Source organism: Aspergillus brunneoviolaceus, assembly GCF_003184695.1.
Source record: "Aspergillus brunneoviolaceus CBS 621.78 unplaced genomic scaffold BO95scaffold_30, whole genome shotgun sequence".
In the NCBI taxonomy this organism is placed as follows: domain Eukaryota; kingdom Fungi; phylum Ascomycota; class Eurotiomycetes; order Eurotiales; family Aspergillaceae; genus Aspergillus; species Aspergillus brunneoviolaceus.
Genome location: NW_020290760.1, coordinates 315,534 through 338,334, shown reverse-complemented (window position 1 = coordinate 338,334; position 22,801 = coordinate 315,534). Strand labels below are relative to the sequence as shown.

The window sequence follows — 22,801 nt, the reverse complement described above, 5'->3', positions numbered from 1 at the left end:
TTGATCAAAGTGTCCGATCGCTGGTATATCCCACGTCTGCACCAAGCAAGAAGGAGAATTGGCTTAACCTCATAGATGGGGTCATTGGAAATATATGTAGGCGCATCAACCTTCATCCATCCTGCGAGCCCCACAGTCTTCCTTCCAGCTGGTGTGTCCCTACTGGCAGCCATGGGGGTTTCCATGTGGATGGCAATGGTACGAGTTACAGGTTGTATCTCAGAGAGTATGACGGACAAATCCAGGCAATGATTACTAGATAGCGTGCAGATCGCTTCCAAGGTAGCCCCGAGCCCCGGCTTGATGATATTAGCTGTGCTTACTGACACCTGGTGCTTTTCTTATGCTACCTCCGAAACCGAATCTCCAATCGCAAGAACACCAAAAGGATCTCTAAGTAGGGAACCACAAAGAGGTATAGAGCCATAAGCTTGCCTGGGGGACGAGCCGGATACACGGTTTCGGGTCCCGTGATGACGGTCTCCAGATCGCCCGTCTATACGGATAAGTTACCGGGGCGTTTTCAAATTAATTTGATTGCTTGGTTTTAAAATGGATCAAGACCAGATGAGGACTGTATTGAACCGTGCGAAGGTACATTAGCCTGCGAGATGTGGAGGATGTTAAGTCGATCTTTGCCGTCGGAAAGTCGGAGTTTTCTGGATGACATTATGCGCGGCCTGGACTAAACCACCTCGTGCGTGTCAGATCAATTGATGCATTGCCTCTGTGATTAGACGCGCAAGAGATACTATGCTGCAACAGCACTGTGCCAACCGCGAGCAAAAATGGATCAAAATTTGGTCAAGGCAATTGGAAACGAAAGCAACCAGAGGCTTGCATTATAAGTAAGATTCGTATCATCTATATTCTACCCAGCTGCTAGATTGAGCTGCTTCTTATTTACAATATAGCCTTGAAAATGTACAGTGCCGAGTTCTGGTCTCTGTTATAAAGCTCAAGTCTCGTAATCTTGTTTTCTTTACACTCAGCTGGTACGTCGAGGCCCGGCACCAATCTCTACCTGCAAGAGAATAGAGTTTCCCATCTTTATTTTATTTTGTTTCTTTTTTTTTACTGTAACAGGGCCCAGGCATGTTACTATGTTATAAATTGGAGTCCCTTGACAAGTTGACATACTGCGATGTGTAATGGCCGAGGGAGTTATACCATGAGATCAAGATATAGTATACAACGTATTCTTTTTACACAAGATTGCATGTTTTAAAGAGGCCCCTTTAGGCTCTTCGGCCTACAATCAATTGTAAGTTTCAAAGCCTTTTATAGAATCAGAGTCAAACTACGCAGTGAAAAACATTCCTGAATAAGTTATTGTCAAGTTTCGCTCGCTAGGAAATATTTCAGAGAAAGAAAAAAACATACAACAGAAGGGATTCGCTGGTGGTCACCCACCCAACTACTAACCTCCCGGCGTGTGGCTTAAGTACGGCTGAGCGGACGGGAAGCCCTGTTTTCCACACCCTGTGGTCGTATGTGCTTATCACATCTGAGCCAATGCTTATGGATCCACAACCAAGATTCTACGCGGGCTCATGTCATGGCCATACTAAGAAGAAGATGAAGTTCTGTCTCTTTCCAAGTGGGCCGGCCGATCTTTCCTGCCGACCGGAATCCGTTCACAATCCGCAGTGGTATGCTGCCTTTGCGCGTACAAATGGACAAAACATATAAACATCCCAGCTCATGCTGCTGGACGTGCATGCCGTAGTGTGAGTTCCGTCCTACCTAGCCTGGCAACCCCCTCACGAGCCTCGCAGCCGCCTCGTGGATTTCAATAGCATGGCGCCTGGATAGGGGTGGGGCTGTTTCCGCCGGTCAGTCGGTACCGCAGCCAGAAGGCGTGGGTAATGTTGAGCAGGGAGGCGTTTGCCTCGGAGTCTTCGGGCCGCCCGTCATCCAGAGAAGGGAGCAGGAGAGGAAAGATAGAACCACCAGACTGTAGATTTCGGTGCTCAAATGCTTTGTGGGTAGTGAGGAAGACCAAGTCCCACCGACGGTCTCGCGCTTGATTGCCTCCTTGTTGGGAATGGTGGTGGTGGTGGTGGTGGTGAAGGGGCCGCGATACGTCGAGGCGGGTGCAGGCCTGATTGTCACGCATTGACCATCGCTTAAATTGCCGAACTCAAGGCTCAAGGACTGTGCGGAGCCAATTTCTGCGACGGCATGAAAGCATCTCTCGAGCACCAGGGTCATGAAAACCTGCCAATAGGTCCACCTCGACTCGGGCGCAGCGAGTCGGGGATGTAGTAGATGCTGTACCAAATAGCTTCCAGTACTGCTTGGAAGCCAGCGATAACACGCCAGATGGTGGATCCAGGCTTGCGGGTCCGCCAGCCGCTGGGGATTGCATCGTTGGCTGAAAGTTCCTTTGCCATGTTTATCACGATTCGTGAAGTTGGTTTCAAGAAATTTTGACGAAATGTTTGATCTAAATGGGGAATGAATGTGGGTCGAAGCATCATCGATGGATGTATCACAAATCCATGAATGAACAGATAGCCTCGCACTAGTCTATGCCTAGTCCGCTGTGTGATTAGACTTTTGTTTTTGGGGCAGCTGTTGTTGCAGACATACTACTTACAGTTCTTGTACGTGTTCTGCTTAATGATTATAAAGCCAGACAGAAGCAGAGCTGAGAACAAATAGACAAAATAAAATACAAACCTTCTGACGGGCAAGAAGTTTCGTACATTCTATTACAGTTTCGGTCTTCTGAACTAATTCTATCTTTATTCAGTTGCTCTCCGATTTCTTTGGAAGGGCTTATGGCTCGAGACGGACAAAGAGAGTACTTACTGATATTTTTATAGCGTGTTTTTATATTCAATATATATAGACTCGATGTATACGTGTTCCGTAGGTTGTCCAGAAGCACTTTTATAAGGCTGAATTCGTGTTGCAGTAGACTGGACGTCTTCCACTAAAGCAAAAGCCTAAGCCAGTGTGATGCGAGTAGGAATCTGCTACCAACTCATACTGGCCTTTACCACAGACGTACACCTCAAGCTCCACGTAGGCAGCCACGGCAAGCCAAGAGTTCCGCGATGTCCGTACCACCCCAGGTTTCTCCATATGTTCTCACCTGTCTTCCTCTTGCTTCTCCCTATCTTGCTTTCCTGCAGCACTTGAGCATGGATGCAAAGGAGAAACAAAGAAGGTTGAATTTAACACTGGCACAGTCTTACCATAGTTGTTCCGCAGGATACACTTCGGCTCTCGACTACCCGGCCTAGATGCCTACAGATGCTTCTTATGTCTGGCCCCGGTAGATCGGCAGATCCACCCGCACAATTGCACTTATCTTATAAAGTTTCTTGTCCTATTGTATATCTATTAGAATAAATAAAACAGGCGGCACCCCTTCGACTAGTAAGAAGCGGATAACACCCCCCGCTACTATATTCCAGAGCTGCTTAGTTGTCCTCTAACCGCCACTCCTATTACTACCTAAAAAAAGATTCTTCCAGCGCTGTATCTTGCTCTGAAAGATTTCCGCGCCATCTCTATTTTCACTAGAACACGGTAGTATACACCGACGGGCCGGATCTTATATTTTTCGTAATAAATACGCCGGGACTGGCCACCGGGTATCTTATTCTAATAGAGTTTGTCTGTAATAGATATATCTACGTTTCGATTCTTCGTCGGCCCGAGAATTTAGGTTACACCATGGCCTTCGAGCAAGTTTTAGGGACGGACTTTGATAAGATTGCCGAATCGGGCATCAGGGGCCCGCCGCAGTATAACAAACCGTACGTTTCTTCTTGCTAAGATTTTTTAATTGGCCTGTTGTCTTCTAATAGGGTATTCCCTGCTAATAAGGTTGATATAGCTTGGGCATAGACCTCCCCATCCTCGCGCTCTTAGAGTCAACCCCGGCTGAACAACAAGTTTTTCTATTCAGTCTACGGCTTTCGGCACCTCTGGGTGCGCATTATGGAGTACGGTGTACCCGGATATCTGGACCTGGAGGCCCAGGGGCGGAAGGTAGAGTTCGAGCTGGATGATCTGCTAGTCCTTGATTCTTGATGATTTTATATTATTAGAGCTTGATAAAGTCCGCTCCTGTCTAGTAACTTCTGGGAATTAGTCGGACCACGCTAACCCTATATCGGAGAGGCTCGATTTGGTAGAGTTAGTCTCGGGGATATCTATTTCCTATGTTATTCTTTCTCCCAGGTCGACTTGTCTACTCCACAGTTTATGTAAACCAGCACGGGACGCGGCGTGCTAAATTTACTCCCACTGGGGACAGGCTGCGCCGCCCCGCTAGCCGAACAACCCTATGGGAGATACCAATTTAGCTATTGTGAAGACCTTTCTTTGATATGGCAAATTTTATTATATATTCTTTTCGTTTTTCCATCTTTACATTTCTCATATCATTTAATATCAAGGACGCAATTGATCTGCTACACGCATGACTCTCTGCTTCGCCGAAGTCGCTGACGATGAGTCGCATAGAACCGAGGCTGCGTATCTTGTTCGTTGAACTGCAAGCGATGGTCCCGATAAATGTGGCGGCAGAAAGCAACCAGCGCATCCTGATACTCGGGACTCCTATAATTCCACGTCAGCTGGCCGTTGTACTCAAACGCATGGGCCCGGTGGTTGTCGACCAGTTCGATGAGCATCTGCGAGCGGAGCCGGAAGACAAGAATCGCACCTAGGGAATTGTCGGGATCCATCGCGTCGTTGTTCTCCCGCTGGCGCTGCCAGTGGGCCTCCACGAGGTAGGTTACAAAGTCCCAATCGGGCCAGCCATCCATGGGAAGCAGAACCAAGGTGATTCGGTCGGTGCGAGTCCCGCGGATGCTCAGCGGCGAGAAGGTTGGGGGGTTCACCTCCTCTTCTTCTGAGGAGGGATATGTCTGTTCGTGGTCTGAATCGTACGTCTCGTCATACTTATACTCTGAGTAAGGTGGCGTGTCGTTCTCTGCGAGGAATCTGTTGTTGGACCGTCCTGAGGCGTATGTCTCGTCGTGCTCCGCGAGGTATGGCTCGTGGTAGTCTGCGACGTAGGTTCCGTCATGCTCTGTGATGAAGGCATCATCATACGCATATGAGTACTCTGGGTTGCAGGTGGTTTCGTGCTCTGTGAGTGATCTCTCGTCATGCTCTGCAAGGTATCTCCCGTCACACTCATACTCTGAGTTGAGTGCCTCGCCATGCTCTACATCGCATGTTTTGTCATACTCATACTCCATATATTCCAACTCTACATTGGGTGTCTCGTAGCACTCTGAAATGTATCTGTCGTTGTGCTCCGCGCCGCATGTCTCCTTAGACTCCAAACTGCGCGTCTCGTCAAGATCCGAAAGATAATCAGCGTAAAAGGTCATGATGCTCGACGCCTGGCTAGAAGTTAGGATGTAATAAAGTGGATCTAAGCTTTTTACTTCTTTCAGAGTGATCACTGACTTCTTCTGGCCGGATCGAGGTCAAAAGATTATCTTTAGGCATAGCAGGCTAATTGCTCGGTTTAAATAGCCAACCTTCTTGCACAGAGCCTGAATCTCCCGGTTGCCATCAGGAAAGCTCCGGATGTTGAATGAAATCATGCTATCAGTACAAATGCCCCTAATTATGTGAAGGTTTTAGACCGGAGAACTTCACCAATACAAAGAGTGACTTTAAATGGCTGGTCCTCGAAACCTTGTGTTCCTAAGAACCACAGTTTGACTCATCAAAAATATGCTCTGTGCTCGCTATAAGAAGCTACCGCAGTAGTGGGTCAACGACGTGGTTATAGCCTTGACAGAAACTCCCGCAGGGGTGGACATGGCTTTAGCGGTTGTGAAGAGAGCTCCGGCGTTAAGAATATGAGCAATGTGCTTCATCTGAGTTTTAGCCTTCTCGATTGTAATCTTGCTTCGAGGCTCGTCCAGCACTAGATCTGTGGGCTAAGCTGGGCAAAGCCTATTTGTCCCTACACTTCCAATTTTGTGTTTAGCCCGGGGCAATTTCTTGAGAGGCCCTTCGGAGTTGCAATGGCTGCATGGGCGGCGACGGGTAATGGATTTGTGGCATTTCTGGTCTGGACGCAATTGTTAGTTGATCTCTTCGACATCCATTGCAACCAGTAGATGAACCTAAATACGATGAAGAACTAGTCTCTGTCATCATGATTGTTACTCAGCAGGTCAGGGTGGGTGTAATGCAGAAGACAGCCAGAACAACACGGTCCAGCGACGCAACTGCTTGAACAAGTTCCCCGTTCGGCTCCGTTCGGCTGCTGGATTTCGATATCTATTGTGAGACATTTCACGTAAAGCGCTCATGGCGCACGTCTGTCAAACGGGGTCGATAGCGTCAGACATTCACGGAGCGATGTTAGGATTGCTGGCGCCCTCGATGAATTGTAATCGAGCTAGACCAGCACATGTCAATCACAACAGAAGTCTCAGATTATTAGACAAGTTTGCGAATTATCACGACTTCAAAAGAGTCCATCTCGACGGGACATCTCCAGTTAAGCGGGAGAGATCGAGAAACAACAAAGCAAAGTACATTGATCGCTTTCCGATGGCAATGCACTCTAGTCGACGTGCTTCTTCTGGTGCTTCTTTCCATCGTGCTCCTTCTTTTCCGTACTCTTTCTCGTCTCCTGCTCCTTTTCTTGCTCCGGGGTCTGCTTCTCGTCCTTTTTAGTTGTCTTCTCCTGACGCTCCTTCTTCTTTCCCCAATATCTACGTCGTTTCGTCCGCTTACGTCCTCGAGCTTGACCCCCCTTGAAGCCATGAGTGTATTAGCAAAGCTTACTCTAATGACGAATGATGGACGAAAAACTTACCAGCTCCATCAGATCCTCGGTGAACAGGATGCCCGGACAGTCCTTCTCGTTGTGACCCAGGCCGTTGCAGATCAGGCATTTATTTCACATTTCCTTTGTGGGACGATCGCCCTGGACTTATTGCCGTCAGTACTTATAAGCTGGTGATGTCGCCAGTGGGTTTCGGGTGGTGGTAAAAGAACTGGCTGGCTTACCATGGTGTTGACAATGGAAGTGGTTGTGGTTTGATTGTGTTTGCAGCAGTGATGGGGAAACATGTAATCAGGCTGAGAATGATGATGATAAGAACGATGGAGAAATCTCGAATAGGATACACAATGAAGATCCGAAGATGAAGGGGACTCTATGCTCAGGGAGAACGGAGAAGAAGTTGTTGTTAGGCCGCGGGACCGTGGGGATGGAAGGCCGAGCACTCATTATACACCCTAGGCTTGCTTCTCCCACTCACTTCGCTTTCACAGTGAATTCAGACCTCTTCCATCTTAAGTAGTCGCTGGCTCCCGTCTTTGGGATCAAAATGGTGCAGTAAGCCCTATCCTATCTAGTGCAGTAGTGCTTACAAAGCGTAGATCGATTGCGGGGGTATACCAGGGGGCGTGCGGTCCATGGTACATACAGAACTTATCAGCGCTTACTATGACACTTCTAGAGTTTGACGTACTTTAAAATGATCAGAGGATTTCAGCCACAGCCAAGAGAGATGTCATCTCATCTTCATCTCATCATCTTCTAACCGATTAAAACCGTGACGGAAAAAGCAGCTGTGTCGTACAGCAGGTTCCTGCCTTTCATTTCTCTTTCACTCTGATCTAGAGAACGTAGAACATCAACGTTCTATCTCCTAGTTTCAAAACCGCGGGTACTTCTCCGTTGGCTTCGAGTCGGGTCTGAATTCCTCAGGATTCTAGCGGCTCTTCCTGTGATTGTCAAGCCAAGATTTCGACCGTTCGAATCACACCCTGAGCTAGAATTTATCCTCTTCCGATCTATGTAATATATCTCAAATTTGATCCGTTATAGAGGATGAAGGAGCTGTCTTTATAGGCGAATCGAGCCACTTTGAAATTTTTTCGAGACCCCTTGCGCATTTTGCGCTTGAATAACCTCCCTCCGTCACTGTAAGTTGTCTTTATCTAATCTCCGGAAATAAGTATTTTAACTACTCGCGTTCTCAAGAACAGAAATAAATGGGGCATCGCTGGCGATTTCTACAAGTCTAGACTCATTCTTGAAATCCGAAGAGAGACGGTGAAGCTTGGAATTGTTTTCGGCGTATCAAACTGGGTGTTCCGCGCCAAGAAACAGGATGTTCGCACATACTACATCTAGAGGAAGAAACATCGATCTATGAGGAGAATGAATGCCGAGCCCAGGGGATAAATTTGATCCAATAATCCGGGGTATAGAGGTCCGGTACTGTAAGAGGGTTGCTGCTGCCAACAACATCGAGCAAATCGATCTGGTTTATCACCTTATCACGGAAAAGAAGACACAACTCGTAGGTCTTCGCTATCGTTACTAACTCGATGAACTCGTCTTATTGTGAGATTGTTGATGGTCAGACTAAGACACTCTCGGATTAAATCAGAAAAACAGAAGACTATAGCGCATGAATACGGCTGGTCTGACAGCGGTCAAACACTGCAAAGTACACAAAGCCATCCAGGGAACTTGTTTAATTGCTTACAAGAATTGCTCCCCCCTCCCCCCCTCTCTCTTTGGCCTCCAGTCACGTCTTTCAATCTTCCGAAACGCGCCATTAGACCACTCCATCATCAAGAAAATCCGACATGATCTGAATTTATCATGAATGCTCTTACGCGTTACCATGTACAGCATAATCTGAGGTTGATGATCTCAACGCTCGACCGCCGATCAACAAAACTCCACCTCTGATGCACAAGATAACCGGCTGACTCCAGTCGGTGACTTCATGGAGAACTAAGAAGATCCAAATTGCTATCCCCTTACAGTTGCGTCCAACAGGAATATTCAGGCATCGGCAACCGCCGATGAGATGCATCCCGTGATTGCAGAGTGCGACACAGTTACCTTCCAAGCCCTTTCTTCCGATCACGCAGAGTCTCGAATCGTCTCGCTCCTACTCCTCGTATACCACGCAAAGCTCTTGTTTACCTCTTGGGGCATAGCAGCCGGAATTGCTGCACAGCTAAATCCAGTCCTTGTCGAGATTGGCCTCCCCTGCATCGCTCCGATGTCTTCAGCAAGAGACCTGAAAATAACCAGAGCCGGCACAAGGATTGTTCGCAAGGGCCCGTTGCTCAATAATAATGCCAAGCTGACAACAGGTCGCTAATTTCGCTTCGACCGGAATGCTCATACACTCGGGTTGTTAAACCTGCGAGCCGTCGAGAAACCTCTTCGTCAGTTCACCCCGGCGCTTTCTTGCCTTTCTACCATCACCACCTTCGATGTCTGACGGTGTCCATCTGGCCGTTTTCTGAGTGATTCATTATATTCGCTTTCATCCGACCGCAGTTAATCACCCCGATGTTTCTGCGTAGGGCTCAGTTAGTGTCGAATTCTTTTGTGCTCCGCTGTGAGCTCATGCAGGGTAAAAGAGTAGAGTTGCAGGAGTGAGCCATGACAACCTCCCAGGATCCGACGGCAACTATGCAACAGAAATCAAATCCATGCATGCCAACTCAACAAAACCTACGCCTTCAGAACCGGCTCAGCCATGAATACACCTCAGGTCTCCGGGGACCCGCAATCTTCGCGCTCCGAATGCCTTCCCCCGTTGTTTGTGGGTGTGGATCATGATCCGATGGCGTGGTTTCGAGCGTTGTCATTTTTACAATGGTTATTGTCGGTGGTGAGTCATTGTTCGATCATGCAAGCTGAGGGCTAGACTAGCCAAGGATGAAACTTGCAAGGTCAAGCAGCATCGCGGGATTCTCGCCGACTCCCATTCTCTGACCTGAAGGTCGTGCTGGTGGTCGGTGCGTGCATATGATGCCTATCTCTTTACCGTCGTCAAATGCGCTGCACAAGACGTGTCTTGCGTACCAGACCGTGGACACCAGCAGCGCTTGCCGCTTCTGGCGAATGCGGCCGGAAGGGCGTTTCGCTTGGGATTCGGCGACGACAGGTTGATCGGAGGTGGTTGAGTTGAAACAAGTCTCGGTCTTTTCTGCCTTCCATTTCACAGTCTTGCATAGCCATCGACCGATTATTACTCTGGGGGAGATCAATGTACGGGCGAGCGTCAACCGGGTAAGTCCTTTGCCGATAAGGAGAGGCTCCGAATGCCGACTCTCTCTCCCCCCGTAAGGGAGCAGTTGTCGCAACTCCGCGAAATCTACAACATACTATCCACCAAAGTTCAACACAATTACAGCAGAGCACAATGTGTGTTTCAACAAAATATATTCAGATTGGATATCTCAATTCACAAAAGTATTGGCAACAGAATGACTTGTTTAGTAGTAGTCCTGGCGGGAGGCCTCCTCCAACTGACGCTCGGCCTGGCGCTTGGCCTTCTCACGGTCGACGAAGTCCAAGCCCTTGGTCTCAACCTCACGGTCGATGAAGGCACCGGCGAAGCCGGCAAGGAGCTCCTTGGCCATCTCGTGGCTCTCGGGCTTGCCTATGTCATCGAAGAATTATTAGTCTTCAGTGAAGCCGCGAAGCAGGAAGTTAAAGGAGGAAGGGTATGGGCGTACCGTTACGCTCCTGGTGCTCCTCGTAGGCCTTCATGGCCTCGAAGGAAGCGGCACCAGCGATGAGCTCGTGGCTGAACTTGGCCTTGTGCTCCTCAGAGCCGTCGAAGCCCTCGTAGCTGGTGAGCTCCTCGTGAGCCTGCTGCTGATCGCTGCCGAAGTCTATAATGAAGAGGAAGGAATCAGTGTCTTTGACGGTTGAGACGAAGCAGAGACTGTCAAGACAACTTACCGAACCAACCCATGATGATAGTCTGTGTGGAAAATGTGGTAGAGAGGTAGAGAATGTTGTTGATGGATGAAAAAGAGACAGGAGTTCGAAGGGGGGTGGGAGAGGGGTAGATATATGTTTTCTGACGGCGCTTCGGGTCGCCCCTCTCTCCTTCAGAGGGGAAGGAGGAAAGGGAGGGGGGGAGGGGGTCAACGATGAGGCGGTGATATCATGGAGGGGCGCAGATCGAGTTACCTCCAGTTTCAGCTGTAGCAGCTCAGCTGCTATTCTGGGCGCCACTGGAGACCGACGAAAGTGGCTGAACGGTCAGAGAGCCCGCCACGCCAGAAATCATTGGAAATTGGCAAAGCAAGCTAAGACAAGACAAGCTCCTTTTGTTCCTTGGCAGCTTTCATTGGGTCTTGGGGGCAATCCGTGGCTGAGGTCGGTGGGGCCCGAGCCCGCACTCGCATCAACAATACATGACTAAGCTGGTAGACCTCAATACGAGACAGTATCATGGGTCTGTGGGTATTCATCCATACCTAGCCAGTCACAGGCTCCGGCTCGGCCCCTCCATGCGCTGCCAGCTCCCTCAACAGTAACAACCCCCCTGAAATGATGCCATTGCAGCCACCGACCCATCTGCACCGCCACACTCTTGCTTCGGTGAGCTCATTCTCACAGAGACAATCATTTGTCCCTGCCGTCATCAGAGTCGAAGATCGACCATGCGCTCGCGATCATCGACATCGCTTTGTGGTCCTTATGCCAGATACGAGCAAATTCTCCGAATTGACTCGCGAGGAGGGGGATCGGCACACGCCAGATCACCCAATTTCCCGACGAGGGTTACGGAGTACCCCTCCCACAATGGGCCCAGCGAAGCGGTGTGGAAGGCATGGAAGACTCGATGCGAAGGGGTCGGTGGCTTGGCAGATTTCGGTCCAGAACTTAGACTCCTGAGTCCTGACACTCCATAACACGGCACAGCTTGGTCTTGCTGTCTACGGAGGGTACTGGACGCAGTGAAGGCTTCTTAGTTCTTCCCCCTCCCTCTGTGACAGAGATAGCGGTGTATCGACCTATCAGCCCATTCCCGACGATCACCCCTCAATCCTCGAGGCAGACGTCTCAACCGCGGCATCCAACCTCAACGTGGCCACTTTGAAGCGGTCAAGCCCCAAAAATGGATCCTCCCGATTTATCGACCGACTAACGCATCGACTATCGAGCTACAGAGGGTCCGACTGCCCCGCTGGGGCTGCCTGCCCCTCACTAGCCGTCGTCAGGGTGACCGGTCGGAAATCGCTCATCGGAGCGATGAGGGGTCGAGCTGTGCTGAACTTCTCGAGTAGCTTCGTCACTGTCGGGGTCAAAGCTACGCACGCTGCTACGGAGTACAGTACTGCGTGTCGTTAATCGGTAACAGCTTCGAAGCATCAGAAGCATTAACCTCGCATATCGCATGCGATCCACTGCAGTGGATCAGCGTAGCATGACACCTCGCAGTGATCGTCCCGTGTGCGTGCTGCATTCTTCGGGCGAGAGACGCGCGATGCACCTGCAGGGTTGCGTGCAACTGTTGCAAAGAACAAGCCCGCGTTATGTCGTTGTAATTTTCAGTTCTTTGGTCGCGACTCTACCATAAATCATTTGCGTGATGTTTGGATGAGTATTGCTCTGGCGAAAGTCCTACGGCGCGCACTTGGGAAGTCTCGAGGGTAACACTGCGGGTATTCTCTTTCCGATTGTGTACAGGATAGTATGGTGGTGGCCATGCGAGACTTCCCTCGGGATCATTAAATGAGTCGGGAAGAGCAGGATATGTCCTCTACTACTGAATTGCGTGCCACGCTGCTGGAACCTCCATAAGCTGTGGTCTTCGACCATTGTCGTGATCAGTTTCTGCCTTGTATTTGGATTGAGAGGCTCTGCCATTATCAATTACATTGAACACGGGATACTTATGTGTATGTCACCATTTGCTCCTAGGAATTGCCCGTGAGCTATCGCCAGTTGCGTGGTGACTAACCAGTGCTTAGTCCTGGTAAGATTGCCAGTTTGGAAAGGCAGCTGAGAGGGAAAGACACAGCTTCATCAGATCAAGGCGCTAGTGTGACTGTGACATTATCGTCTCTACTCCGGATGCCAGACTCTCGAGAATAAAAATATTCCGGAGTCCACCAACGACAAAGTACGTAGAGATGGTATATCAATCGACTCACCGCCCACCCTGGTAACTTTTGCTCCTGAGAGGTGTAGTAGGCCTAGCTAATTGTATTTTCCCGGTCGGCTCTTCCAGAAATACATATCCGAGCGCGTGCTGTGTCTACAATGAGAGAAAATGATGATGTGGTAGTAGCGCCCAGGCGTCAGCGGTACATTATAATCATATATTTTGCAAGGGCAACGAATAACACAACAAGTGGTCTGGGTGGCGCAATTGGTTAGCGCGTACGACTGTTAATCGTGAGGTTGAGAGTTCGATCCTCTCCCTGGACGCTTCTTTTTTATTTCTCTTTCTTTATCTGTTCCGGCGGACATCACTCATGATGTTCGAAGGCCTGTGGCGATATAACCAAGTCTTTTTCATTCCCCAATTAACATTTTCTTTTGAATGACATCGTTAACCCTAGTTCCTTCGGGGACATGCCGATCGAGCCCTGGTCCTGATCGGAAAGTTGTTGATGCCGCGGATGTGGTGCCCGGCCGCCCTAGACTTTTCGGGCGATACCTGCACATTAAGATTGACAGTCAAGATAGCATTCTTCACCAACCACTTCCTATCTTCGGAAACATTTTATCTAGCTCTAATTACAAATATTGATCAAGCGATATTGCCATGGAGGAGGGCCGAGAGCTCCTATCATCGGTACCCGGCCGCTGCGGGCTGCGAGTAATGCCGCCTTTACCACCTCATCGGCAAGCGCGATTGAAATCTAAGAAGGTTAGTGTCCCAGAGTAGACAGTTCATCTCTCGGCTTTCTCTTTTTTCTCCCTTGTGATGACACTCCTGAGAGATGGAAGATGCTTGGATTCTGACTACGTCAGGCTATCTGGGAGAAGTAGCTAAGGCCCCCGAGGTGGGTGGTGAGCGAGCAACCTCAGGGATCAAGGCCGCAGGCCGCCGTCACCCTGTATTCTCATTCACCGTTCCTCCTTTCCCTGAGAGGTGAGATCTAACCAGAAATGCGAGGTCGAACTCTGATAACGGGTCAAGAAAGAGGGTTGTCTGCACCTATGGATGACAGCCACAGTGCTTGGGCGGCACTGGACTGAAATTTATTCTTGGAATGCAACCCCCCCGCCAACGAATCTCTCGGAGGGGCTGCGGCGCATGGGGATCCCAGAGAATTCGAGATCAAGAGGCGGGCCGAAGGGCACATCTTGGCCAGTCGTGCGGGGAGACCACATTCAGATATATGGAACCTGCTGGATAGTCGGACAGATATGGCGATTGGGTGCGATTGTTCTCGCAAGCTTGCCAATCTTCAGATTTCATCATACGCATCCCCCGAAAGCGAAAGCGATGGCAGCCCCTCCGGCAGGACTGGACACCCCTCCGACGACCACTGTAGCCAGTCCCCTTCCGAATCAAGCTTCCAGCTGCTCAGATCTTGGTACCGGGTCTCAAATTCCGCGGAAAAGGACACCGTCTCGCCCAGGACGTTTCTCTTGTACACATCGCGGAGCTCGTACGGCCACTCGAAGCGGATCCGGGTGCCGAACGACGCGGCGCAGTTCTCGTCCGCGTATTCCATACCTTTCAGGATCCAGGTATCTCGGAACTGTGGCCTATCGGGAAATCAGGATTGACATCAGAAGTCGGTGTAGATCGCGCTGCTTACCACGGAAAGAAGTCGAGGAACGGCTGATGCGCAACACTAGTTTGCACAGGGCTGGAGGACTTTCAGTAAACCAGGCTTGATAGCACCCTCTTTAGCCAAGAGTCGCACTTACGTAGCGAGCATATACCCTGGGAGCGATGAAGCTTCGTGGACAATGCCTATCCTCTGCTTGAGGCGCGTAAGCCAGCGAATAGAAACCAGGGAGGCAATGGAAGCGAACCAACAGCATGGGTCTCATGATCCGCAGCAGCGCAATCCGCGTCACGGGATCAGTCCGGTAGAACAGGCCCTCGTCGATCGCCTGCAGCAGACTCCAGACCACATCGGCCTCGGTTCGCGTCGTGGCGACCTTCCAGCCGTCGAAGACGGCGCGAATGCAGAAATCGTCGTCGTTTGCTGATCCTAACCTCGGGTTCTCCGACAGGCCAGGGGAACAGTACTGCACCAGCGTCACGGCGCTGCCCAGCACCGCGAGATAGTTCCGCTCCCGGCCAGAGCAGATCAGATCTAAGCCGAAGAAGCCAGTGGCCGCGGGAAGGACGTTGCATGCGCCGGTGGGAAGGGGTTCCTCCTCAGCTAGAGGCTGAGGTGGGCAGGAAGGTGGCCCGGCTGGATTCGAAGTAGCTGGAGATGAAGTAAAAAGTGGATTCGCGGCGTCCTGGGCGAGACTGGCGATCTTGCGCAGGGTTTCCTGGAGGTGGTTGATCTTCTCTTGCTGCTGGGCGATCTGGTGGCCGAGGGTGTTTTGCCCTTCCCCGCTGGGGCTGGATAGATCTTGGAGGGTCTTTTCTAGGTAGGCGATATAGGCCTTGGTTCGAGCGCGATTGTGGCGCTGGGATTCGCGGTCTGCTGCTCGCTTTCGCTCCTTTGCGGCGGTGCTCATTGTGTGATGGTCTCTAGTGGGGTTTAGAGCGAAGAATAAATTGAGGGTCCCAAGGGGAGACCTGTGACGTTACTACCGGCTAGGTCTCTTTGGTGTTGAGAAGTGATCCAGCGATTTGCGACCACCCCGACGAGTTGTCACATATATCTGCAGTTCGAGCCTCTGGATCTGATATGGATCGATGCAGTAGCATCCGAAGAATATCGCAAAGGATATCCGGGATCCGGGGTGGCTAAGCTCTTGGCCGCGGTCGGTTGGTGTTGGTCTTTCGGGTGCCTTGGCCGGTGATTAGGGCTTTGGCGGACGGGGTGTGCCAGCCTGCGCCGGCGTGGACGACAACTGTGAGCGGAGGTGTGAGTTTTCTTCAAGGTTAAAAGTTACAGAGTATGTCAAAACTGGATGAGCTCACCGTCAAAGCCCTGCGCGATCTTCTCCAACAAATCTGTCTCATCGAAGCTTGAGAACATCACCGGCTTGACGCCCAGCCTCTGGACCATGCTGGCTTGGGCCTCGCTTCGCACCAGTGCGGCGATTTCCAGCTGTTTGCTCCATTGCTCTTGGGCTTTAGGGAGGAGGAGAGGATTGTCCCGCCACTGTGGCAGTTGAGATTCGGATACTTTCTTGATTGTCCGGCAAGGTATGACTTACATGTATCCAGAGACCCCGGTTATAAGCAATGAGCGAGACGTCATGGTGGTCTAGTGTAATTGAGTAATGAAGAACAAGCAAACAAATCCCGATGCAGAAGGACTCTGAGATTACGTAGGCGCCAGCGCCATCTTTTAAGTCGATAATAGATCGAATATGCAGCACATAGATGCTGACCCGGATGTGGCAAGAGATGAAAATGTGGGTCTGCGACGTCGAAACTGCGAGTCGCAAGTGGGGGCAGCGCCGCTCATCCGAACTTGGAACCCTACTTTCTGCCCGGAATTCCGGAACCACTATGGATGCAGTGCTTGAGAGGCGGGCAGCTGCACAATCCGAACCACAAGGGCATAATCAGTGCATAGTTCATAAAGCAACTTTATCGGCAATTACCGCAGCTGTGAGCCATACCTGAGATAAATCCAATATTCTAAAAATGACCCATAATGGTAATGAGGCTGAAGAAGGGCGCCATGGAACATGACGTATACTTCCGCTGACAGAGTTGTACAGTGCATTAGTTCATGCAGTCACTACTCTTGGGCTTGTGTATGCTCAATTTCCCAATATGGAGTAGGATGATCGATAGAAGGCATATACCAGAATAGGCCTATGCACTGAAAAACAGCCAATTCCATGAACTAGGCACCAGCCGACTTCAGATCCAGAGCATTCTGATGCAGATCATCGTAGGAATTGGCGGGTGCCGACAGGGTAGACCCATAAGCGAGAGCTCGACCTTAACACAGGCAGAAGATAAGCTGCACCAGTCCTCACCCACCAGCTCTCTCCAAAGAAACAACAGTCTCTCAAAACACTAAGCAAAGTTCTGAAAACATGGTCTCATCAACCAGATACCTCCTCACCCTCCCTCTCCTCCTGGGACCGGCGCTGTCGACCCAGGTCTGCCCACGCCTCCCAGGCATCCAAACCTTCCCAACCACCGCGCAAGCCGGCCCAGCCAACGGCCGCTTCACCTCGTGCGATAACGCCTTCGACAGCCCCAAAGTCCAAACCGTAAATGCCACCACCTACGACTGGTAGTACTTCGACGCGATCGGCAGCGACGGGGTCTCCTCGCTGGCCGTGGTCTTCTTTATCGAGGCGAACCGGTCCGGCTTCAGCGTGACGGAGAACTTCACCAACGTGGACTTCGTGCAGATCTCCGGCACCTTCGCCAACGGGACCACCTTCGCCGATTTCCTGTTCGCCGACGAAGCGGCCCTCGTGGCTACCATGGGCGACGGGTCGAGCGGACGCTGGCCCGGCACAGGGGCCTCCTGGGCCGGCAGCCCGGACCTGTCCGATTACCTCGTCACACTGGAGGCGAGCCACTTGGGCTTCGAGGGGACGTTCTCCATGCACTCAGTCAGTAGTCCCTAGCCCAGCCGTTCATCTATCACCCATTAGCTCTGGAGTCAAATGCTAATGTGCCCCGACGGTGAATACAGGTGGCGCCCCCGCACTACCCCTGCAGCCCTAAGCGCGCCAACCAGCCCCTAGAGGTTCTCCCGGGAGTAGGCTGGGCCAACGCCGTCCCCGACGCTGACGTGACGGTCAACATGACGGTGCAGGGCTCGCCGTTGAGCTTCATCGGAACCGGATATCACGATAAGGTGCGTCTCCCTTGCGCTCCCTGATTCCTCTCAAATATCGCCCCCAGACCTCCCTAATATATTGTGATCCTAGAACTGGGGTGTCACCCCCTTCACCACGGCAGTCGGAAGCTGGTACTGGGGCCACGCGCGCATGGGCCCGTACTCCCTGGTCTGGCTGGACGCGCTGGATCCGAACCAGACCGAGTACGCGAGCGGCTACGTGGCCTACCAGGGCCAGATCGTGCACGCCGCGTGCGGCGCGATAAAGGTGCGTCCGACGGGGGCGAACGTGAGGTTCCCGCCGCAGGGGGACGATGCGCTGCCCCAGGGGTTCCGGATCGAGGTCGATCTCGGGGAGGAGCGAGGTGGCGTGCTGGAGGCGGAGCTCGCGGCGAATCTGGCCACGTTGGCCAAGCCGGGGTACGGACGGTGGATTGGGACCGTGAATGGGTCGGTTGGTGGGGTGCAGTTTGAGGGGGTGTCGGGGTATGAGATGTTTAATTTCTTCTAGGGAGGTTTGGTGGATGCTTGGTGTGGAAAGGGTGTGGTTGAACTGCGTGGTTTAGGAAGCTGTGTGGTAGTTGGGGGGCGGGGGGTGGTGTTTGAGGGGTTGAGTGATAAGGTATGGATGAGATGGGAATGATAGAGAATAGTCTGTGGTAGTGTACATTATCCAGAAATTTAGGAAGAGACTGTAACTTGATTTAACACAACAAGACGATCGAGAAAACAAGACAAAAAGCCGCGACCTTTGTGGAGCAATTGGTATGAAATGGATGTAAATGTCTAGCACAGGCTTATTTAGGAACGTCTCCGCTCCCTGCCATGCGCATTCAAGAATAGACGAGAAGTCGGAAAAAGTGGGATCTCAAATGGCAGTGCATCCTGGCAGAGATCATGGCCCAGCATATAGAATCCCGCCAGCGCGGAGAGCATGCCAAACGCCCCCGCGATGGTGGTGAATGTGGTCCCGAGTGCAGAACGACCATCCGCCATCATGCAGTTCGCCGTGCAGTTGAAGATGTAGCTCAACTCTAAGGCACCATAGATGGTGATGTTGATGAGGTTTCTATTGGAAGCATTAGTAATGAGGTTGATCCTCCTACTTTGCTGTATACACAAGATAGAGAGGACCTGACTGACGTGGGCAAGGATGCGACGAAGAAAAAGAGATTTAGGATCGACCATACTGTTTGTTGCAATCAGTGAGAACATATTCCATCGCTTTGATACACTGGGCCTCTCCATACCTGAGACGCAAACATACCTGCCAGATACAGTCCGAACGCATTGTAATACTCGGTAGTCTTACCTCCATACGAGTCGACGATACCCAATGGTGGCATAAGTAACACTCCATATCCGCCATAATAGAATGCTTCAAGCCAAATCAGCAATCTCTAAGTCATAGTACGTGAGGCACTTACCGAAAGCTCCGAGAACTGTGTAGGCAAATGTGTTCCCCTTCATCATCTCCCACTGGGCGGAGATCAGGAGTCCGATGCCGGCCAGGAAGCAGAGATTGGCGATGAAGACGGTCTGGTTGGAAACGGAGCGAAAGCCCATCATAGAGAATGATAGGGTCATGAGGGTTGTTGCAAAGGCACCGAACCCTAACGGACCCTGCAGTTCAATGTTATAGCGAGGTCGTTGCACAGGCATGTTCAAAGGCTTACTGGGTTTGCTAGGTGTGATGAACGCGAACCAGCCACGATGTCCGGACTGAAAGGTTCCTTATCCCGTTCTTGGGGTTCACACATGTCTGATGTGGTCGATCGAAGGTGTGTGCGAAAGAATTCGAGGTGAAGGTGTCGCAGAATTTCATCTCGTGGAGCAACTTGAGGGGCTTAAGACCATCGTGATAAGCATCCCATCGTGGCGACGACTTAGACGCATTCCCCATCCCACAGCTAGAACTCTGAAAGGAAGTTATTTTCCGTGGAGACAAGGCTGTGGACTGGGCTCGGAGAGAGCGGAACACGATCCATGGATGGCACCAGCACTCCACTCCAAAATACTCCCCGCAAAGGAAGGCAGATGAGTAATGAAGGCAACCGTTGTTCCTTAGTCCCTTATTTCTACAGATTTTATGCGCGATATGATGCAGAGTTCCAGCGATGACCAATCTCTAGCCCCACTCCAAAAGACTTCCTAATTGGGAAAATCCGTTGCCAATATGACCATCCTGATAATAAACCCAACACAACCGCCATTCTCTGTGCATATAAATATCAGCAGACGGACGCAGAAGTTTACAGATATCCTCAACCCTATCAATCTTCAAACAAAACTATCTCTACATCAAGCTACCCAACTTCAGTCTGCAAAATGTGCCACCACCACGACGAAGTCAAAGCCAACGGCTGGACCAGCACCCCAGCCGACGCCGGCGCGATCTTCAAAGACCAATCCTTCCTCCAAAAGGCCGAACCCATCCCACTAGACACAATACAATTCCCCGCCGACGACCCCATCGTCGCAAAGACAATGGAGTACGCGCGCGCGGTCCTGCACCCGGAGACCTTCAACCACTCCATGCGAGTCTACTACTACGGTAAGCCCAGCCTCCACACTCCATAAACACCCCCCCTCCCCCCCCTCCCCCACAATCCAGTACATAAAGCTTACGCCCCCGCGACGACAGGAATGGTGATCACTCACCAGCAATTCCCCTCGCACGCCGCGACCCTGAACCCTGTAACCTGGGCCCTGACCTGCCTGCTGCACGACCTGGGCACCGCAACAGAGAACCTCACCACTACGCGCATGTCCTTCGACATCTACGGCGGCATCAAAGCTCTTACCGTCTTGCAGAACTTCGGCGCGACCGCCGACCAGGCCGAGGCCGCCGCGGAGGCCATCATCCGCCACGAGGACATGGGCGTCGACGGCACGATCACCTTCATCGGGCAGCTGATCCAGCTGGCGACGACCTATGATAACACGGGGTATCATCCCCATGTGTCCGGGTTTGAGGGGTTGGTGCATGCGGCCACACGGGCGCAGATCAACGAGGCGTATCCCCGGTTGAAGTGGTGCAGTTTCTTTGCCGGGGTGATTCGGAAGGAGGAGGCCGTCAAGCCGTGGTGTCATTCGACGCATTTGGTAGGGTTTGACCGTGAGATTGAGGCGAATGAGTTGATGGCAAGGTGGGAGTGAGGGGGGCTCCGTAGAGGTTTATGGGAGGTGTGGGGGTGCTAGAGTGGCTGGTGCTTTCGCTGAGGATGTTGGAAAAGATGTTAGGGAGATGAAAAAGTGTCATTAGATCTCACTTAGAGGAGTTGGAGAATGTCGAACTTTATTATGCGAAAAAATTTCAGGAAGGATAAGTTTAGATATAGTCTTGCTTAGGTCCAAGACGCCCTCTGTAGAGGGATACAGTACGGAGGAGGCTGAGTTACCACCGGCTTTGTTCAGCTTGGGAATCTTAACTACAGATCACCAGACTCTCACACGCCATTACTGTGTTATGCTAGTACCCGGTGTGTGGATTAGCCTATCCAAGTAAGTTCATTATTCGGCACTGCCCGTAGATATTTGACCACGCGAACATAACTCAGAGGGTACGACCAGAGTGTCAATGGATTCAATCACAGGATCTCACATCTTTTCTCGGGTAGCGCAAAGCGCATTCTTTCTATGCATTGATCTCTTTCAAGTCAGGTGTTGTGGATCATTAGTTCTCATTCGAGGTTGTAGTCACAAATCATGGCCATCATGAACGGGGCTCAAGGATCAGGCCTTATTTTACTGATAAGACGGATCAGAAGACAATGTATATTCTTGCAAGCATAGTGAGGCGAGTCAATTGCAACGTCGAACCGAACACGACACACCTTCAGTTCACACAGGAGCAGATACAGGTCAACATTGATCCATCGACTTCGTATTTTGCCGTCATCTACCGCAAGAAGTCGACGCAGGTGGCCTCTCTCAATAGTCGCAGGGTGGTTGTAAAGGTTTAATATAACTCTGCTATAGCTGGAGACATCGTGAAGATTACATTGATCACAAAATCGCGCGCAGCGATTGATTAGTCGAATTGGTCCAACTGACTCGTAAACCCGCCGACATCCGGGGGACACTCGGGCCTCGCGGCCGAAACCCTGGGTAACTAGTTGACGTTATTGTGGATTACTAATCACGTTCTTCGTGTCCAAGCATTATTTACCCATCATGTATTTGATGGATATCAGTCGACTCACCACTGCAATGCTATGCATATCACTTGTCTCTTCATTTGCCCCTGAGACACCATTCCCTCAACGCCCCAACACACAAAGGGATTATCTCCGGTTAAATTATCCCCAATATCGATCAGATTGCGGCTCCAGCCAATCGGCGCAGACCACGACTCCACCCGCGATCTCGATCTGTGTCAGTGCACCAATCACGGTCTCCGGGGAATAACCCGGCGGGAGAACCGGCGGGAGAACCGGCGGCGTGTTTTGGGGATGGCCGGTGGCAGTCAGCAGCCACCCTGACCAGCTTCTGGCCCGGCAGCTTCGACGATTCGATTTCTCCCTCGGCTCGACGCCTACTCAATCTATTCTCCCCGGCCTAGTCTCGCCTAGCGAATTTAGCTCTGCGTTCCGGCCAATCTCTCTGATTGTGTCTGGAGTAAGCAACCACCCCCATTGGACACCACGCAATCGAGCCAGGATCGCGCGGAAGACGGTTCCTGGGTGAGTTGCTATCGGCCCAAATGTGACTGGTCTGGTTTGCGTGGTCAGATGCAGGGGTGGCCTTGTTTTCGGAGATGTCATTTTATTTGCTGTGCGCTTCGGGAAGGCTGTCAATGCACTCACTGCATCTGGCCCCGTCAACTGTATGGTGGAGTGTAGATCTGTGATCTGTCATGTTGTATACTGGTCCCTGCGGTCTTCATCCAGGCTGCACGAGCCGTTGTTCGGAGTGAAGGTGTGGAATCAATCTTGCAGACTGACTCGTTCAATCCGTGTCAATTAATTCTGACGGCCGGCGTGGCGAATGCAAACAATCCCCGCGGAGAGTCCAATCGCACGCTAAGAGCGTTGGAGGCAAACCCATACTCCCCACCCCACCTCGCCGACCAGGGTTGATACCACTAATCGTTTGCTACGGCCTCAAGTGC

At 51.2% G+C, this 22,801-nt stretch overlaps 9 protein-coding genes and 1 non-coding gene across 10 annotated transcripts; 3 read left to right on the top strand and 7 right to left on the bottom strand.

The window, feature by feature from the left end:
- Positions 1-1,792: 1,792 nt before the first annotated feature.
- BO95DRAFT_463315 (uncharacterized protein) lies at positions 1,793-2,396 on the bottom strand (the record flags this gene model as incomplete). Its single annotated transcript, XM_025588985.1, has 3 exons — positions 1,793-1,957; positions 2,017-2,174; positions 2,237-2,396. 3 exons carry the CDS (start codon positions 2,394-2,396, stop codon positions 1,793-1,795), a joined length of 483 nt encoding a protein of 160 aa, XP_025442782.1.
- Positions 2,397-4,433: 2,037 nt separating this feature from the next.
- On the bottom strand, positions 4,434-5,363 carry BO95DRAFT_495692 (uncharacterized protein; the record flags this gene model as incomplete). Its single annotated transcript, XM_025590839.1, has 1 exon — positions 4,434-5,363. The coding sequence occupies one exon, from the start codon at positions 5,361-5,363 to the stop codon at positions 4,434-4,436; it is 930 nt and encodes a 309-aa protein (XP_025442781.1).
- Positions 5,364-6,559: 1,196 nt separating this feature from the next.
- On the bottom strand, positions 6,560-7,421 carry BO95DRAFT_431512 (uncharacterized protein; the record flags this gene model as incomplete). Its single annotated transcript, XM_025585012.1, has 5 exons — positions 6,560-6,751; positions 6,815-6,856; positions 7,009-7,114; positions 7,263-7,346; positions 7,375-7,421. 5 exons carry the CDS (start codon positions 7,419-7,421, stop codon positions 6,560-6,562), a joined length of 471 nt encoding a protein of 156 aa, XP_025442780.1.
- Positions 7,422-10,190: 2,769 nt separating this feature from the next.
- On the bottom strand, positions 10,191-10,866 carry BO95DRAFT_442352 (DUF3759 domain-containing protein). The gene is made up of 3 exons (XM_025586401.1): positions 10,730-10,866; positions 10,501-10,659; positions 10,191-10,424 (listed from the first exon to the last, which is right to left on the bottom strand). The coding sequence occupies exons 1-3, from the start codon at positions 10,740-10,742 to the stop codon at positions 10,258-10,260; spliced, it is 339 nt and encodes a 112-aa protein (XP_025442779.1). The 5' UTR covers positions 10,743-10,866; the 3' UTR covers positions 10,191-10,257.
- Positions 10,867-13,139: 2,273 nt separating this feature from the next.
- Positions 13,140-13,213, top strand: BO95DRAFT_t130. Its single transcript has one exon. It is a non-coding gene; the product is annotated as a tRNA-Asn (tRNA).
- Positions 13,214-14,301: 1,088 nt separating this feature from the next.
- BO95DRAFT_327884 (uncharacterized protein) lies at positions 14,302-14,594 on the bottom strand (the record flags this gene model as incomplete). Its single annotated transcript, XM_025581878.1, has 2 exons — positions 14,302-14,506; positions 14,560-14,594. Coding segments are annotated over 2 exons (240 nt in total), but the record flags the coding sequence as incomplete, so codon positions are not given.
- A 1,080-nt stretch (positions 14,595-15,674) lies between these two features.
- Positions 15,675-16,499, bottom strand: BO95DRAFT_463310 (uncharacterized protein; the record flags this gene model as incomplete). The annotated part of the gene is made up of 4 exons (XM_025588984.1): positions 15,675-15,781; positions 15,852-16,035; positions 16,091-16,416; positions 16,484-16,499. 4 exons carry the CDS (start codon positions 16,497-16,499, stop codon positions 15,675-15,677), a joined length of 633 nt encoding a protein of 210 aa, XP_025442777.1.
- A 428-nt stretch (positions 16,500-16,927) lies between these two features.
- BO95DRAFT_495685 (uncharacterized protein) lies at positions 16,928-18,199 on the top strand (the record flags this gene model as incomplete). Its single annotated transcript, XM_025590838.1, has 4 exons — positions 16,928-17,107; positions 17,135-17,458; positions 17,542-17,706; positions 17,780-18,199. The coding sequence occupies 4 exons, from the start codon at positions 16,928-16,930 to the stop codon at positions 18,197-18,199; spliced, it is 1,089 nt and encodes a 362-aa protein (XP_025442776.1).
- Positions 18,200-18,489: 290 nt separating this feature from the next.
- Positions 18,490-19,350, bottom strand: BO95DRAFT_362091 (uncharacterized protein; the record flags this gene model as incomplete). Its single annotated transcript, XM_025582561.1, has 4 exons — positions 18,490-18,757; positions 18,832-18,877; positions 18,956-19,066; positions 19,116-19,350. The coding sequence occupies 4 exons, from the start codon at positions 19,348-19,350 to the stop codon at positions 18,490-18,492; spliced, it is 660 nt and encodes a 219-aa protein (XP_025442775.1).
- Positions 19,351-20,016: 666 nt separating this feature from the next.
- BO95DRAFT_495683 (cyanamide hydratase) lies at positions 20,017-20,847 on the top strand (the record flags this gene model as incomplete). Its single annotated transcript, XM_025590837.1, has 2 exons — positions 20,017-20,242; positions 20,333-20,847. 2 exons carry the CDS (start codon positions 20,017-20,019, stop codon positions 20,845-20,847), a joined length of 741 nt encoding a protein of 246 aa, XP_025442774.1.
- Between the last annotated feature and the right edge of the window lie 1,954 nt (positions 20,848-22,801).